Source organism: Austrofundulus limnaeus, unplaced genomic scaffold (assembly GCF_001266775.1).
Source record: "Austrofundulus limnaeus strain Quisiro unplaced genomic scaffold, Austrofundulus_limnaeus-1.0 Scaffold752, whole genome shotgun sequence".
In the NCBI taxonomy this organism is placed as follows: domain Eukaryota; kingdom Metazoa; phylum Chordata; class Actinopteri; order Cyprinodontiformes; family Rivulidae; genus Austrofundulus; species Austrofundulus limnaeus.
Genome location: NW_013953154.1, coordinates 131,100 through 146,952, shown reverse-complemented (window position 1 = coordinate 146,952; position 15,853 = coordinate 131,100). Strand labels below are relative to the sequence as shown.

The 15,853-nt window shown below is 36.3% G+C and overlaps 2 protein-coding genes and 1 long non-coding RNA gene across 4 annotated transcripts in view; 1 reads left to right on the top strand and 2 right to left on the bottom strand.

Annotated features, from left to right (window-relative positions):
• Nucleotides 1-9,948, bottom strand: part of LOC106532326 (stimulated by retinoic acid gene 6 protein homolog) — a 14,135-nt gene extending 4,187 nt beyond the window's left edge. The window contains exons 1-12 of the mRNA XM_014028360.1: nt 9,713-9,948; nt 9,471-9,537; nt 6,444-6,529; nt 6,233-6,372; nt 5,972-6,138; nt 5,104-5,211; nt 3,911-3,972; nt 3,602-3,681; nt 3,444-3,505; nt 3,198-3,360; nt 3,039-3,114; nt 1,102-1,235 (exon numbers count right to left, since the gene is read on the bottom strand). Of these exons, the coding sequence (XP_013883814.1) occupies nt 1,102-1,235; nt 3,039-3,114; nt 3,198-3,360; nt 3,444-3,505; nt 3,602-3,681; nt 3,911-3,972; nt 5,104-5,211; nt 5,972-6,138; nt 6,233-6,372; nt 6,444-6,529; nt 9,471-9,537; nt 9,713-9,810 (1,243 nt within the window). The 5' untranslated portion in view covers nt 9,811-9,948. The remainder of the gene's footprint in view (nt 1-1,101; nt 1,236-3,038; nt 3,115-3,197; nt 3,361-3,443; nt 3,506-3,601; nt 3,682-3,910; nt 3,973-5,103; nt 5,212-5,971; nt 6,139-6,232; nt 6,373-6,443; nt 6,530-9,470; nt 9,538-9,712) is intronic.
• Nucleotides 7,981-15,853, top strand: part of LOC106532329 (uncharacterized) — a 9,221-nt gene continuing 1,348 nt past the window's right edge. The window contains exons 1-2 of one of the 2 annotated variants that reach the window (XR_001312056.1): nt 7,981-8,074; nt 13,140-13,230. This is a non-coding gene — a long non-coding RNA (uncharacterized LOC106532329). Of the gene's footprint in view, nt 8,089-13,139; nt 13,231-15,853 lie in introns of both variants that reach the window. The other variant, XR_001312057.1, reaches the window with a different exon arrangement.
• The window catches only part of nr2e3 (nuclear receptor subfamily 2, group E, member 3), a gene marked incomplete at its 5' end in the record, with an annotated part of 7,058 nt that continues 6,182 nt past the window's right edge, over nt 14,978-15,853 (bottom strand). The window contains 1 exon segment of the mRNA XM_014028361.1: nt 14,978-15,518. Coding sequence (XP_013883815.1) covers nt 15,386-15,518 — 133 coding nt within the window.

The window sequence follows — 15,853 nt, the reverse complement described above, 5'->3', positions numbered from 1 at the left end:
TAATAATAATAATAATAATAATCTCACAAGAAAATATTTTCCAATTGTCTTTTATGCTCTGGTATCTTAAAGCTTGCTTAATGTTTTTTCCCGGAGTTCAAATAATTCATAAAAATTTTGCCTTTTAATGAGCCTTTCTTATCAATCAATCAATCAACCAATCAATCAAAGTTTATATTGATGCACAACTATCCAAAAACAAAGTAGCTATTTATATTTATTGTAAAACCAAAACAAGTCTGCGAAGAACTAAAATTATTTTTACAAACAAAGCATGTATAAAGTACAAAGTCAATGTAATGCTGCATTCAAGGCAGATGAAAAGCTGGGACATCTGAGCTTCACATGATTTACTGGGTACTTGAGGCAGACATTTCTGACTTGACACAATAACTCATGAATTGATCCTATATTAAAACACAAATGTACTCATTGACATCACTGGTTGTAAATGTTAATATTGAGGACACATTCAAGTATGCTGACCCTCAATTACCAGGGAAATGTTTAAATATATATTAAGGTTGGTGGCCTGATATTTCATATTTTGAAAGACAGAACTCGTAAGATAAGAATAAAATACAAAAGTAAGTTATATTTGTGAGAACTGAGGGTGGCAGATCGACCCAGGGAACAGGTGAAGTCAAAGGTGAATATGAACATATTTAATTGCAAAGAAAAGTGCTGGCATGGCAGCAAAACACACAGAGGAAACACACACAAACTGGATTAATATAACAATGATTCAACCACCACTGAGGACACGACAGAATACAAAGACCAACTAATGAGTGGTAAACAAGAAACACCTGGAGGAGACACAGCACAAGGAACAGGTGAGTGAGGGCGGAGCTAAGGCAGAGACTGACAGTTGGCACAGAATCGAAGAACACAGAAATCCAGCAGAGGAAACATTATGAGGAGAAACAGACTTTTAACAGAATATTGGTTTTAGACAGGAATATTGATCCTATAATAGAAAATATGTAGACCAGGCATCAGTGTTTGTGGGAATAGTTTAGTTTGTTTTGGTCACATTCCTGCAGGCCAGCTGCTTTATTAAAGCTAAACTAATGTTTCAGACGTTTATTTAGGTATTACCCAGGCAGACGATGGCAGCTTGGTATCCTGCCAAACCCATCCAGCAGACAACACCAGATTTAGATGGACTGATTGTCTTCTGGCTGTTATAAATTCTGTATGCATCCCCCTTATACAGGCCCTTTAGATTTGATCTGAAAGAAATTACACCAGAGACGCATTAGATTCAAACATGGAATAAAATAAGACACCGCCAAAAGCAATGAGTGTAATTAAAAACCTAGATTTAATTAAAAGGATCCACAGATCCAAAAAGCACGTGTTGAGGATGACTTTCAGCTACAAACACACCAAACTTGAGGTCATTAAATAATCTAACTGACTGGTTTATAGGTAGTTTAGTTTATAGATAATTTAGTGTTTTTAATATCTGTAGTCATCTTGAATACAAAAGTCAATTAGTTGTAGATGTACACCCAATGAATGTTTGCTGAGAGTTTCATTAAAAGCCTTCCAGTGGCTCATGAGATAAACACACACACACACATACACACACACACACACACACACACACACACACACACACATAGGGACTTTGCATTGACTTCATTTATTCAGCAGTCATTTCCAAAGCCTAATTATTTACCTTAAACTTAACCTCACAGGAACATCCCTGACCCTAAAACTGACCTAAACTCAATTAAATCCTTAATTATAAAGCCAACCCCTGACCCCATAAACAGAATTGACCCCAAACGGGACCAGGATTTTGTCTCAATAAACCAGTAGTTCTTAATCCTMGTCTTCATGGATGGACCACTATTCTGCATGTTTTAGAGGTTTTTTTCTGCTTTGGCAAGGAACACTGCTAGAAGAAACAGAGGGTCCTAACCAGACTGTGTGTACCGAAAATGGCTTAAAGTCGTCCCCACCAGGTAATAAAACCATGTACACCCACACATTGGTTTTTCTATCTTCATGGAGACTTTTCATTGACTTCTACTCATTTTCCTATTGTTTCTATAGATTAACCCTAAGCCCCACTCAAAAAAGACATCCATACCCAGGCTTTGGTCCCCATAAGGAGCATTGTGTCTCCACAAGGCTGTTTGGCCCACACACAGACATCTGTAAAACTAACCATCWTTTTTTTTTTTTACATTTTTAGCTTTGAGTAGAAAGAATCATGTGAATAAAAAAAATCTTAAAGTAAAGCTGAACAAACATGTTAGTAGTGGTGAAACTTTGACATAGTAATTGTCCATAAAACTTACTATGAGATAAATCTTGTGCCAGCAGGAACTGAATTTGAATTGCTCAAATTGAATCTGAATGTGCACAATTTGAACTTGAATGCCTTGGTTTGAAAATGAATTTCACTAAARTGAAACWGAATTTAATGGTTTAAAACTGATTTTAAAGTGATTTCAATTTTAATTAATTTGCTTTGAAACTGTATTTTATTCTATTAAAAATTCAGTTTGTCTACTTTCACTTTCAGTTCTAAAATTCAGATCTTTGTGTCACATCTTGGTCCTTGAGAAAGCCAGRCAGAGTAATCAAACACAGATCCACAGATTTACATTTCACTTCGGTGAAGCTTCCTTCTGTAATGTAACAGAGTTGATGCAATCCACTGTAAAAGTTACAAAAATAGACAGTTATTTTATTGCAGTGATTAATTTTACCTATAGAAAAAGTTATATTTACATCCAGTGATGGATCAGTCAGCAGCAGCATCTGATCAATATCAGCCTGCAGCTGGGAGAGACGCTGTTAGGACTGAGTTATCTGTCGGTGCTTTGAGACCAGGGAGGAGCTCACAGCAGAACCCGCTGCTCATCGGAGTCCCTAAGACCCCTCCGTTGCATTCAGTTTCAAATTTTACACATTCAGATTCAATCTGAAGAATTCAAATTCAGTTCCTGCTGGCACAAGATTTATCCCATACCTTCCTCTAAAAAACAGCATTTACACAAATACGAGGCTACACATACCTATGAAGCACCATGGACCTCATGAGCATGATCAGACTGACCAAACAAGACAGAGTCATTGCACAAAGGTAGCACACTAACAAGACAAAAGCAGAGTTAAAGTCTTGTTTCAGGGAAATGAAAATATTGAAATAATATAAAACAAGGAGACTTGTAAACCTTCCAGCAGCCACGTGTAGAAAGTCACAATTCTGACCACCTCCATCCTGTCGTCTGATAGGACGATCCCAAATCCCAGCAGCAGAAAGGCAATGTTTTCATCAATACCTGCTCTAACAATGTGCAGAGTGGGGACCACCAGGACCACCAGCAACAGAGCAGTCTGAGGGGTAAAGCACAGATATACTGTACACAATATATAATATGTAGTATTTATACAGATATCGATATTTGGCTCAGATGTACCTGATAAATGGCCACACCAGTAACCAAAGACGACACAGCCAGCTTTAGTGGGAACTGAAACACTGAAAAAAAAATTCATCATTTTAAAACTTTTATACTAGACTTTTTATAAATGAGATAAAGATGAGATAAAATTGTATCTGCACAGAAGAACTCACCTTTTTCAGGTATGTAAATATAACTCTTTGACACCTCCAGGATTCTGTGTAGAAGAGTTGGTTTGTCTGCAGCAGGAGAACTGTTGTCCAATAAATAAACAGAAAATACATTTTGTTAGTTATTTTCAAGGATTAGAACCTTTCTCATTCAAAAAAAATTCCATTTCAGGACAAACACGTTTTGCTACTTGAAAATGTTCAGATTAAAAGTTTMTTTTTTTTTGCTATTAAAAAAATAACATTTAAAAACAACCGAACTGTCAACCAGACACATTTCATCTTCTTTGTTTTATCAGAATCTCTACTCACCWGACAGACTTTTTCTTCAGAAGTGACTTTACATAGTCTGAGTAATAACTGCTGTCAAGGTCCTATAAAGAAGTAAAAACAAGCAACATTTTGTTTGTTTGTTTGTTTAGTTTTTATCACCTGCTGCCAAAAAATGTTGGATTGTGCTTATTTGTGTTTTTTTAATCTGCCTCGTTGGCAAAATATCTCAAAACCTGCTGAACAAATATAAATAAAACTCTGGATTTGTGGATCTAAAACTCAATAAGTTTTGAAGTCAGCTTGGTTTCAGATGGTTGTCAAAGGGAATCAACCACAGTCAACACCTAAACTCYCATATAGCTGAACTGAAGTGTGTTGTGGTAGTAGCTGAGCATCATGTTTCGAGATCTTTGCCATTAACTACTGAATTATATCTCATGAACCAGGGGCTAGATTGTACTAAAGTTCTCAGGAAATATTTATTGGATATATGTCTATGGTTGGGGGCAGTCTCCACACCACGTGACCAGATCCTCTAACAAGCATCCTGCAGGCTGATGAGAAAATATCTTTGTGTGGTCAGTGTAATTAAGGTGTAAATTAACTAATGTATCAAGGAGAGCACTTTCTGTTTAATTTAACCATGACATGTCACTCAAACCAGATTGTACCTCGACAGTTTAACCATAAAAACAGATGATTAGGCGAAAATAAGTAATCAAAATTTATCCTAGTTAAATAAAACGGTATATGTGATGCATTAAAATCTGTAGTAAACAGAATAAATTACATTACTTCACTTTTTGACTAAAATGGATGCAACCATTTCATTTCTTAACAAAAGCTGATCTTAGTTTAAAACTGTGATAAGAAGACCAGCAGGTGACATGCGTTCATTTAAAGCTTTTTAAGGTTTTTAACTGATTCATGTGCTAACCTGGTTACTTACATGTTTACTGATAAATTGCTAACTCTTAAAGATAATGCACAATACTGCTAATGTTTTTAACATGAAAAACTGTCTAATTTGTTTTAAAGGAGAAATAGTTAAAAACATATTTCAAAAAATTATGCTGCAATAAAATTATCAAACTGCTCTGTAATGTTTCACAAAGTTATTATTTTATCTGCAGAAAAATCATCAAATCACTGTTACARATATTTTGTTCAAATATGTTTCATAAATATTCAGTTTTTTATTGTAAGTATTGCTGTGTGTACAGTATTCTCACCTCATCAGTCTCTGGGCCTTTCACAAACAGAACAGGAAACTGAACACAGAGGTAAGCAAGGCAGGCCAGCTGAGGCAGGGTTGCAAGCAGAGCATAGTATTTATAGATCTGTGAAAAAATTCAAATTAAAATTTTAGTTAAGTTGTAGTTGCCCAGGTTTTTGAGCTTAAGTGACCAATTGCTGCCATAATATCTAAAAAAAAAAACCAAGAATGTTGATTATCTAAGACTTAAAGTCCTGCTTAGTGCTGATAATCTGCTTTCACATGRGTTCATTGTTTGTTATGGCTCACACAATAAATGAATAATACACAAATMAGGTTAGGTAAAAAGACAGATGAGCTGATATTAAGGATAAACTAATTAAATCTGACTAATTTAAAATAAGTTTGCTGGTTTGTAAATGATTGGTCTTTGAGGTTTGTTTATCTAATATAAAGTTGTGTTTGCTCTGCTGCCTCTATTTGGCCAAAACAAATCAAACATCGTAACTTTATAACAAAAAGCAGAAATGAGATCAAAAAGATGAGAACCTGCGCTGATAAGTTTAAATGAGCACTAACGTAAAATACAACTTGCTCATAAAGTCAAAATAAAAGTTTTCCAACCATACAGGATGTTATTCAGTTTTAAGTTTATGATTAGGAATCACACTCTCAATTTTCCTTTTTTACTAAAAAAATAATATTATCAGGAGGCTGTTGCTCCACCAACTGAATGAGAGAGTGAATGGTTGTCTTGTTTATCTCTGTGTCCCTGTGATGGACTTGCGATCTGTCTAGGGTGGCTTCTGGACATGGAACCAGAGACCCCCGGTGACCCTGACAGGAAGAAGRYAGTAAGAGATAATGGATGGATGTTGTTTCACCTCTGGAGTCTTTGGACAGTCAAACGTCTGCCACACCAGAACCCCAAAGTGACTGAAGGACAGAAGTGCCCCGAACACGTAACCTGCACTGATCTGCAGGGTCCCACAGACCAGCAGAGGGTAATACAGGACTGGATAGTAGAAAATGGCAATTATCTTCATGTATTCTGGGAAATACGTATAAAAAGAAAGTTTGTTAGGTTCTGTACTCACACAAACTTTATTTATTACACCATGAACAAACAAACAGAGCAAAAACACCTTTAAGGCTTGCTGGAGTGTCTTTAGAGAAAGGCAGGGGGTCCGGGGAGATTATCAGCATCGTCAGCTTACTGAACATCAATCCATAAACAGCCATGACCAGGCCCTTTTGCTGAACCTGGTCCAGGAAGTTGGCTGGACTGAGAGGTCGTAAAAAAAACGTTAATCTGAGCGAAACAAGCCTGTTTATCTTAAAATGTCCAAATCTCACCTGAAGATGCTGGATGATCCTCTGGTGAATCCCTGACAGAACTTGTTCTTCCTGGTGAGAGCTGCCAGGATCAGCATGATCACAAACTGCAAACAAAGACCACACAAGTGCATTTATTCCTAAACTCAATTCAAGTTTGCCTCGAAAAAGGTTCCCCTGCTACATAATTTAAGCCTGATCATGTTAGGAGACCATAAAATAAAAATAAAACCCTGCAATGCAAATGAAGGAAGCAGGTCTTCAGTTATCCAGCTAACTGATAGTTTGTTTTTATGAAGTCGGGTTTTGTGAAGTTTGTATCTTACCTGACAGTAAATCATATTTACAGCAGTATGGCTGGTTTGAAGAGTCAGAGAAAAATGTCCTGATGCATCTCAGTAATCCAGGTAGAAATTTAAGTGGGTCCCCTYGACTGGTMCTTATTTGACTGAAGAAGTCTCTTGGAGGAGAAATGAACCATTCCATTAAAGAAGAACCYTCCAGAGGACCTGCTTAGATTGATTGATTGATTGATTGATTGATTGATTGATTGATTGATTGATTGATTGATTGATTGATTGATTGATTGATTGATTTGAATCATATAAAAAGTTTTAATAAACAGTTGATTGAAGGAAGGAAGGAAGGAAGGAAGGAAGGAAGGAAGGAAGGAAGGTCAAACAGAGTTGGTCTGTTTAGAAGAAAGATGCCAACAGTAAAAAAAAGAAATAAACCTCAAACCTAAAAAAAAGTTCAAGCAAATGTTTTACTGTAAATATTCACATGTGCCTGTCATGATTTGTGCTTTTGTCTTCATTTTCCAAGTGCTTCTCTGTTCCCCGGTGTTTTTCCTCCAGCCCCGCTCACGCACACCTGATTCCTCTTGTGTCTCCCCAGGTGTTTCCCAGTAACTCTTAATTTGTTTGCTTTATATTCTGKGTCCTGTCCTGTGTTGTCAGATCATTGTGTCTTGTACCTGTGTTCAGTCCTCCTCATGCCTGTTCCTCCAGAAGAGTCTGTGAGTTATTTTGAGCTGCATCCACAGTTTGTTGTCTTTTTGAACCTCTCCTGCGCCCTGGGTTTTTTCCTGCTCCTTTCCTCACAGTGCCCACCAGTTGACATTTTGCACTCATTGATTACACAGAGGTTACCTCTTTGTGCTCTTGCACAAACACACATATCCCTGCWTTACAAGTCTTCTCTGGTCCAGTGTCCCTATGTGTTCCTAACTCAAAAGACAGATCTGTTGGATTTATTCACCACTGAGCGGAAATTGTGTATCGCGAAAAATTATTTGCTCAGCCAACCAAAATGACTGTGTACCAGGGCACAAAGCAAGGTCCATAAACATATGGATATCTGGGTCTGGTGTGGATGAACTTGACTGGTCTGRATAGAGTCCTGACCTCAACCTGATAGAACACCTTTGGGATGAATTTGAGCGGAGACTGAGAGCCAGGTCTTCTGTCCAACATCAGTATGTGACCTCACAAACGTGCTTCTGAAAGACTGGTCAAAAATCCCCATAAACACACTCCTAAACCTTGTGTACAGCCTTCCCAAAAGAGTTGAAGCTGTTCTTGCTGCAAAGGTTGGACCAACGTCATATTGAACCCTATGGATTAGGAACGGGATGTCACTTAAGCTCATATGTGAGTCAAGGAAGGTAAGTGAATACTTTTGGCAATATAGTGTAAGTAAATCCAACAATCTGTTTTCTGAGTGCAGGTCCTCCAGCAGCTCAATAATGCCACTGCTTGATAGATGATCTGTCTGTACTGTTTTTATTTCTGACAGTCCAAATATGTCGACATGTGGACTGAACACTGACTCTCTCTCTATCGTCTGTCATTGCATCTATAGCTCGTTTTTGTTACAGTGACCACAGACACTGGTTCTTGCTAGATGCAAAACCCACGACCAGTTCTCTTTCCAGTATTTTGCACATCCTGATACTTCTTCATATACATGAAGACAAACCATCTAACTGGATTGCAGTTGCTYTTTTGAACATTTGAAAATAAGCAGCTTTGTGCATACTGTGAAGTTTACACGCCACTTTATAAACACACACCTTTAGTAGATCAGGCTCAAATTGCATTCTCATGTATTTGTAGGCAAACACTACCTATATAGATTGGCACGCTAAAAATAATAATAGAAAGCTGGTTTAAATCTTCATTTCAAAAGTGGACACAAGTAGATTACATCGTCAACATTGGGGCAGCTGCCAAGAAGGATACGAAGATGAAAGATGTTGGTACAGTGACCGGAGGCAGGCAGCTTCTCTTTGTACCCAAAAAAAAAAAAACACAGGTACAAACTGACAAAAATTGTAACGATTTGGTTTGGTGGAGAAACAAACTGACCTGAAGCAACAGGAAACTGTGTTGCAGTGCAAAAATCTATGACATCATGTCGGCACGCACACAGAAACAATCTGTTCTGTTTGTTTTAGTCTTCATGTCGTCTTCGAAAGTAGCTCATTTAAAATGCTGCAGCTTTATAAAGTCAGAGACTTGTTAGTCCGGTGGATCTTGTTTTAAAGGCTTATTTTTTCAGGCTGCTGAGGCTGATTTTTGTTCAGCAGCAGAACATCAGCTGAATGARTGAGTGGGTCATGAGTGCCCTACATGCATTCTGACCCAGTTATAATAATCTCCTCTTGTAAATGAGCAAAGGCGAAAGAGACAATAAACATAATTCAACTGAGGTTCAACAGAAGCAAAGACTTTTATAAAAATGCACCTAAATCTCAAAAAGAAAATGTAAAGACCTTTTTTACTTTGTTATAATGCAAACAAAAAAGATATATTTCCATAACTTGTATCATTTTAAATGTAGTGTCAGTCTGACATCAGTACATTACAGTGAGTTTAGATTAACAGGAACTTGAGTGTAAAGTTTCATGACACACAAGCAGTAATGTTTTCCATCCACACACACTCTGCYGCTTTGCATTGTTTGATGTGTTCTGATTCTTTGTCTTATTTTCTTTACAATGTAAAACTACATTTATGTTTGGTCTGTGTGTGTGAGTTTACTTACAGAAACTGATATCATGCAAATATGGAAGTATTTGTCATCTGCTGTTGGGTCACATGGTACAATGACTCTGAGACAAAAAGAGTTTTAATCTTATTTTTCTGCTAATTAAGACAAGAAACACCAAGAACTTAAAATAGTTGTAACTGTATTTATAACAGAGATCTGAGCTCATTCCTTGCATCAGTTTAATCAGTTTTTCATAATAAGATATATTTAAATGTTGAGTTCAGTTTTATACTCACTCTTTAGGTGGTTTGGTTGGCTCGGGGTTTGAGTACCAGTCGGAGTAATCATCGTAGGAATATTGAAAAGGCTCAAATTCAGTTTTAGTTTGATTCATTGCAGCTGCTTGMTTCAATCAAACAGGTGAATGAAAAAATGTGTGCAGATCCAGACGACTCCTCCTGAGCCAGGAAACAACGAGCTGGTGRTGCAGAGTCCCACAGACTTCAACACATTCCAGCCCAGCCAAGAGCTCAGAGCAGATTAACAGCTGCACTGGAGAGAGAGGCCAGGTCAGGTTCAAATATACAAAAACAACATGAAGACAGGGAGGAAGAAATGTTCTTCATTCACCTTAACATTACATACAGTATGGACAGATTTTATGTATTCTTTACTGGATCTTTATCAGTCACACTGGATTATGGTTCAAATGTGTTRTCAAATTACAAATGCATGCATGTGTCAAACTATCCATCCATCTTTACCTGCTTCTTCCTTTCAGGGAAGCTCATATCCAGCAGTCACTGTGTGAGGTGTAGGTACACTCTGGACAGGTCACAAGTCCATCACAGGGACACATAGAGACAAACCAGTCACTCTCACTCACACACAGGGACAATTTTGAGTTACCATTTAACCTAACCTAAGTGGTGGACAGTAATGGAGTACATTTACTTGAATAATGAAGTACATTTTTTGAGTATCTTTACTTTACTTGAGTAATTATTTTTTGGGGTACTTATGACTTTCACTTCACTACTTTTCAAAGACAAATATTGTACTTTTGACTCCACTAGGAAGCTTTTAGTTACTTGTTACTTTTGGTTTAGCATAATTTTGTAATCAGCTGTTGCCATTTATCTTTCTTGAAATGTAATTGGCCACACACTGTGTTCCTCACAAGGGGAACCAATCAGTTGTAGCTCATACATGGGATAGATTTGGAATTACATTATCTCCGTTAACTGAGCTGAGCTCCCACCTTGATTTTATTTTATTTTATTTTATTTTATTTAGAAATTTATTAATTGAACTGAAAACACATAAAAATCAAAAACTAAATTTAAAACACCACCTCAACAGTTTGCATGGATTCACTTATGTTTCTCCATATTTCTTCAGAATACTAGATTTTATCATTCACTTCAATATACTGTATACAAAGATCTGGCATTTTTTTACCTTATCTTCCATGCTGTTCCACAATCTTATTCCCTGGATTAAAGTGGATTGATCCTTCAGTCTCGTACGAAACCAGGGTTTCACAAACATTTCCCTTAAGATAATAACAGCTCTCTCTTTGAACAAAATTTACTTGAATGTTGGAAGGTAACACACCTTTATGAGCTCGGTACATTCAGCAAAATATTATAATCGACCAAATCATAAAATTTTAATAATTTCAATTCATGAAACAATATATTCGATGGATGGCTGTAATTTTTTCTAGTAATAATGCTTAGGCTATAGCTCTTTTCTGTAAAATAAAAATAGGATTTGGGATAGTTTTGCAAGCTTCACCCCATTCTTAAATACAGTAAATTAAATGTGGAACAATTTTAGCGTTAGACAACATAAATAGTGCTTTATCATTGAACAGTTCTCGTAATTTGTACAGGACACCAATGGATTTGGCTACTTTTGTTCTTAAATTATTTATATGATTTTTCCACGTCAGTTTTTCATCAATGATGCCACCTAGAAACTTCACTTCACTGACTCTACAGATCTCAGTATCATCAATTTTAAATGAAACATCTATAGTTCTCTTACTGTTACTGAATAACATATAATTTAATATCATTTCAAATAGAACCCAGCAATGGAGACGGTTGAAGACAACCAAGAAACCAAGCCCACCCATGAATATATCAGCTCGATGCTTGAGATTTTAGGACTGAAAAACAGTTCCTATCAGTTTAAATGTCTTCTGTGTTRATGGCAGATAAACTACATTTCTGAATTTAAGAACTCATCACTCACTTTATTAAAATTTTATGCTGAAGTCTTTACAGGAGGTGAATTTGTAGCAGAGTGGTTCTGCATGTCAATACATCTGGTGATTTATGAGAGTTACAAGGTTCTGTAAAACCACTCTGAAAACAATACAGCAATGTACTGATATTAGAAATTTTAATTGTACTTTTGAATACTTAATATTTTAAAAGTAAGTACTTCAGTACTTTAACTTGAGTAGATTTTTGACCGAGTAACTTTTACTTGTAGGCTAGTTGAGTAGATTTTACCATGAGTATCAATACTTTTACCCAAGTACTAGAGTTGAGTACTTTGTTCACCACTGCCTAACAGTCATGTTTTTGGTGAGGGAGACAAAACCAGAGTGCCTGGAGAAAACCCACGCAAGCACAGAGAGAATGTGCAAACTCTACCTAGAAAGGTCCCTGGCCAGGATTTGATCCAGCAACCTTCTTGAGAGGTAACAGCTCTACCCACTGATCCACTGTCACCCTGTCAAACTAATTCTTACTTCAGCTCTAACTTTCTTACCTCTCCATCTGGTCATGCTCAGTTTATAAAATTTATACTAAGTGCTGAAATTGACCTATATTGAAGTTTCACAAATCAAATATATGTTTCACAAATCACACACTTGGTTTTAAATACTCTGCAATCAAATAATTTAGTCCAGGTTTAAATTCTCTATGTGTTTTAGTTTTAAACTAGAGCAGATTAAAGATGCTCACAGTAGTGAAAATATAGGTGGAATTGTCCTTTACCCAGTCATGAAAACTTCAGTTTTTTCTGATAAATTTAAGGCTTTACAATGTCAGAAAATATTTTGTTTAAACACAGAAAGTTTCTGATTTTTTCTCCCAAATTTATAACATTTATACGTAAGAGAATTTCCTATTGTTTTTGTGAAAATTTCTGAAACTAATCTCAGAAATTCTGAGTTTTTGTCAGAGATTTAATCCTTTTTTTCATCTGCAAAATGGCCCTAATATGACAGTATTAAAAAGTCAAATCAAAAAGTATATGTTTGTATAAATACTCTGTTTTGATGTTCTTTTATCGAGACTTATTGTGAGATTTCTTGTTGAGATTATTTTGTGCTGCAACGTTTGCTCACCTGGTCTGTTGCTTTAGAGACTAATCTCCTAATAAGAAAATCTCTTGTTTAAACAAAGGGGGTCTTTGTGTGAAACCAGCTTAGCAAAGGGCAAATAGAGCGTCAACATGTGAGACTTCAGCTCAGAATAATTTTCCATTTTATTCAAATGAAACAGTTTCAGACTCAAGGCGAGGTTCAAGCCAGTTGAGTCATCACAGAGCAATCTGTGGTCTCATTTCTTGTGATAAATGTTTAAAAGCTGCTGTAGATTTAGCAGAAAGTCTTTGTTGTGAAATTAGAAAGTGCTCTAGAAGTTTCTCTGAATCTGTGAGATCAACATATGATGTGATCCCAGTTTTTTTTTTCCCCAGGAGCATTTGAGTGTCTCTGGGTCGGGATGAAGGTTTCTGATCTTCAGGATCAGACAGGCCAAAACTCCAGACTAATGAAGTAGAGTTAAAGGTGAGATTTTTTTTAAAAACTTTGTCACTACAAATCCTGTTGAATCATACATCCATCATCTAAACCTGTTTCTTTTATCCTGTTAAATATATATATGATAAATGCAAAGTTTCTRTTTTCCATTGTTGAGTGTTGGAGATTTTCCAGCTCTAAGAAGGATGCCGTCACAGATTTTTGTTGTTCTTGATATGATGGAGTTGTGTTCTCCTCCATGACAGAGCACCTGGAAACTTTGTGTTACGCTTCATTTGTGCATGCCTGGATGTTTTTTGGTATTCTGATTTCTTCCCAGAAACAAAAATGATGTATGTCAGGTAATTTGGAAAGGAAATTGTCAGCTGGATGGATGGTATCATCTTCTAAAGAAAATAAGTTAAAAGTTGTGTTTTTTTGCATTGCTTTAAGAAGGGAGTGAGACCCGACCAACCCTCTTATCCATTATATTATGCAATCCCAAAAACTCAGATAATGATACAAGATATTCAGTTTATTGTCATTTATGTCAAAGAAAAACAACAAATCTTAAATGCAGAGAGTTGAACTATTTTTTAAGTATGACTAACGTACATAATCTCTGAAGGTTCACCAAAGGCACACGATTAATTATTAAAACATTGTTTTTCAGTTAAGTTATTCAAGCTGAACTATAAAAAAAAACCTGGAAACCTCTGAGCTGGAAGAGCTGCAGCGAACATTTAAATATTCATACAACTCAATATAAATAAATGTGTAAAACTGACTATAAAGGGAAAGTCGTTCTTCACTGTCAGGTTCTTCTGGAAAKCAAGAGCAGACATTTTCCTCATTTTTTTCCCAAGGTTTTCCCACAGAAAAACCAACATGTCGTTATCACGAAATAACGATGAACGTTTTCTCGAGATAACGTAATTTACCGACAGTTTTCTCGAGACGAGTTATGGTTTTCCTCTTGTGTGTCATTTGGTAGTTATGAAGACATCCTGGTCTCCTCAGCTGGTCACCAATGAAGTTTACTGTCAGGCTGAAATTACAGTTTGTCTTGTACAGATAACTGTCYTGTCAGCCCTCGTCATTTAAAGAGACAGCTGACCCAACTGGAGATCAGCATGCATTTACACTTTWGAGATGCTGCTGATATAATAAACTTTGTACTGAACGATACACAAAAGGAATACCATAACTTATCTCGAGAAAATCATGAGAAAAAATTATCTGCGGAAAACACCATCTCTCAGCTTCCACAGGTTTTAGAGCTCAGACTTGTTTCAATTCAACATCAGTCCACTTTGATTTTGGCCCCGTCTGAACTAGCTGTTAACTCATCAACCCCATCAGAAATTAACTGTTTTTATCCAAACTCAGGTCGACCAAAATGCTGTCTACAGCAGGTAAGATGATAACTGTTAAACAGATTTAAACCATCCTTGTTTATAAGTGTTGTGACTGAAACCAAAAAATAAATTTTCTTTCTAAATGCCGATCATTTATAATAACACTACATATTTAAATCATTTGTTTATTATCCAAATTCAGGCCAGTGAAGCCATGGAATGCTTTTAATAGGCTTTTAACTTGAAATGTGGAGGACATCAGCAGATCCTGAATCTCTCCTCATGGCCTCATTTTAAAACAGGACAGTGAATGTACTCAGCTCCTCGTTTCAGGGTTCAGACTTTTGAGTTATGTATTCATAATTGACTGTTTTTATATATGTTTTGCTGTAATAAAGACAAAAAAGAGAGKTTGATGGACTCTGTAAAGAGCTGAATCTCAGACGTATTGATTGTTTTAATGTGATGAAATAAAGAATCAAAAGTCATTTGAGCTGTTTTCATTTTAACAAACCTTTAAAATATGAAGAGAAGAGTCACAATAATCAGAGACAGAGTATGCAGTCCATCTAATAAACAATTTCTTTCACAGAAACACACYACTCTAAAAGACAGAACTGGGTCACTTCAGACACAAATCAACATCTAAGTATGATACAAACTGATAGCGAGGCYGGCCCGACGACGGGAACCGAAATGCTTTTTCCTGAATGAATTGACACGGAAGCAACAAAACAATAAAGTGGCCTTTAAAAAAATAACAACGTGCAGAATATCTGATAAATATGTACAAAGCAGAAATGAGTCCTCATCAGGTCCAAACCAGGAGGTGGCTGCAGACTGACTCAGTTTTTGAACATGTCACACAGCAGCTTCTCCATAGGAGTGTTTCCAATGGTCCTGTGGAAGAAGAGCAGCTCGATCCGCTCCGAGTTCACGAAACGCAGCGAAGGAAGCAGAAGAAGCAGCTTTCCAAACCTAAACCCAAACATAACATAACGATAAAAAATAAAATAAATATCAAATATTCAGCTGTAAAAATGAGTCGACTCAGTTCATAAAAAATCCAGCTTTATTGCTCCATCGTTCACGACGTAGAGAAATAATTCAAAATAAAAGAAACTAAACCATGAARTGTGTAACCATAAAACCCCCAAAACATACAGCATCTACATTTTGTTATATTTGGTTCCCTCTTGTGGCCACAGCACTAACTAATAATCTTTATTTCAGTTTATAAAGCAAACAATTCATGCTTTAACTTTTAATTTACTGAGTATACAACTTTATAAAATGGCATAAAATATCTAAAG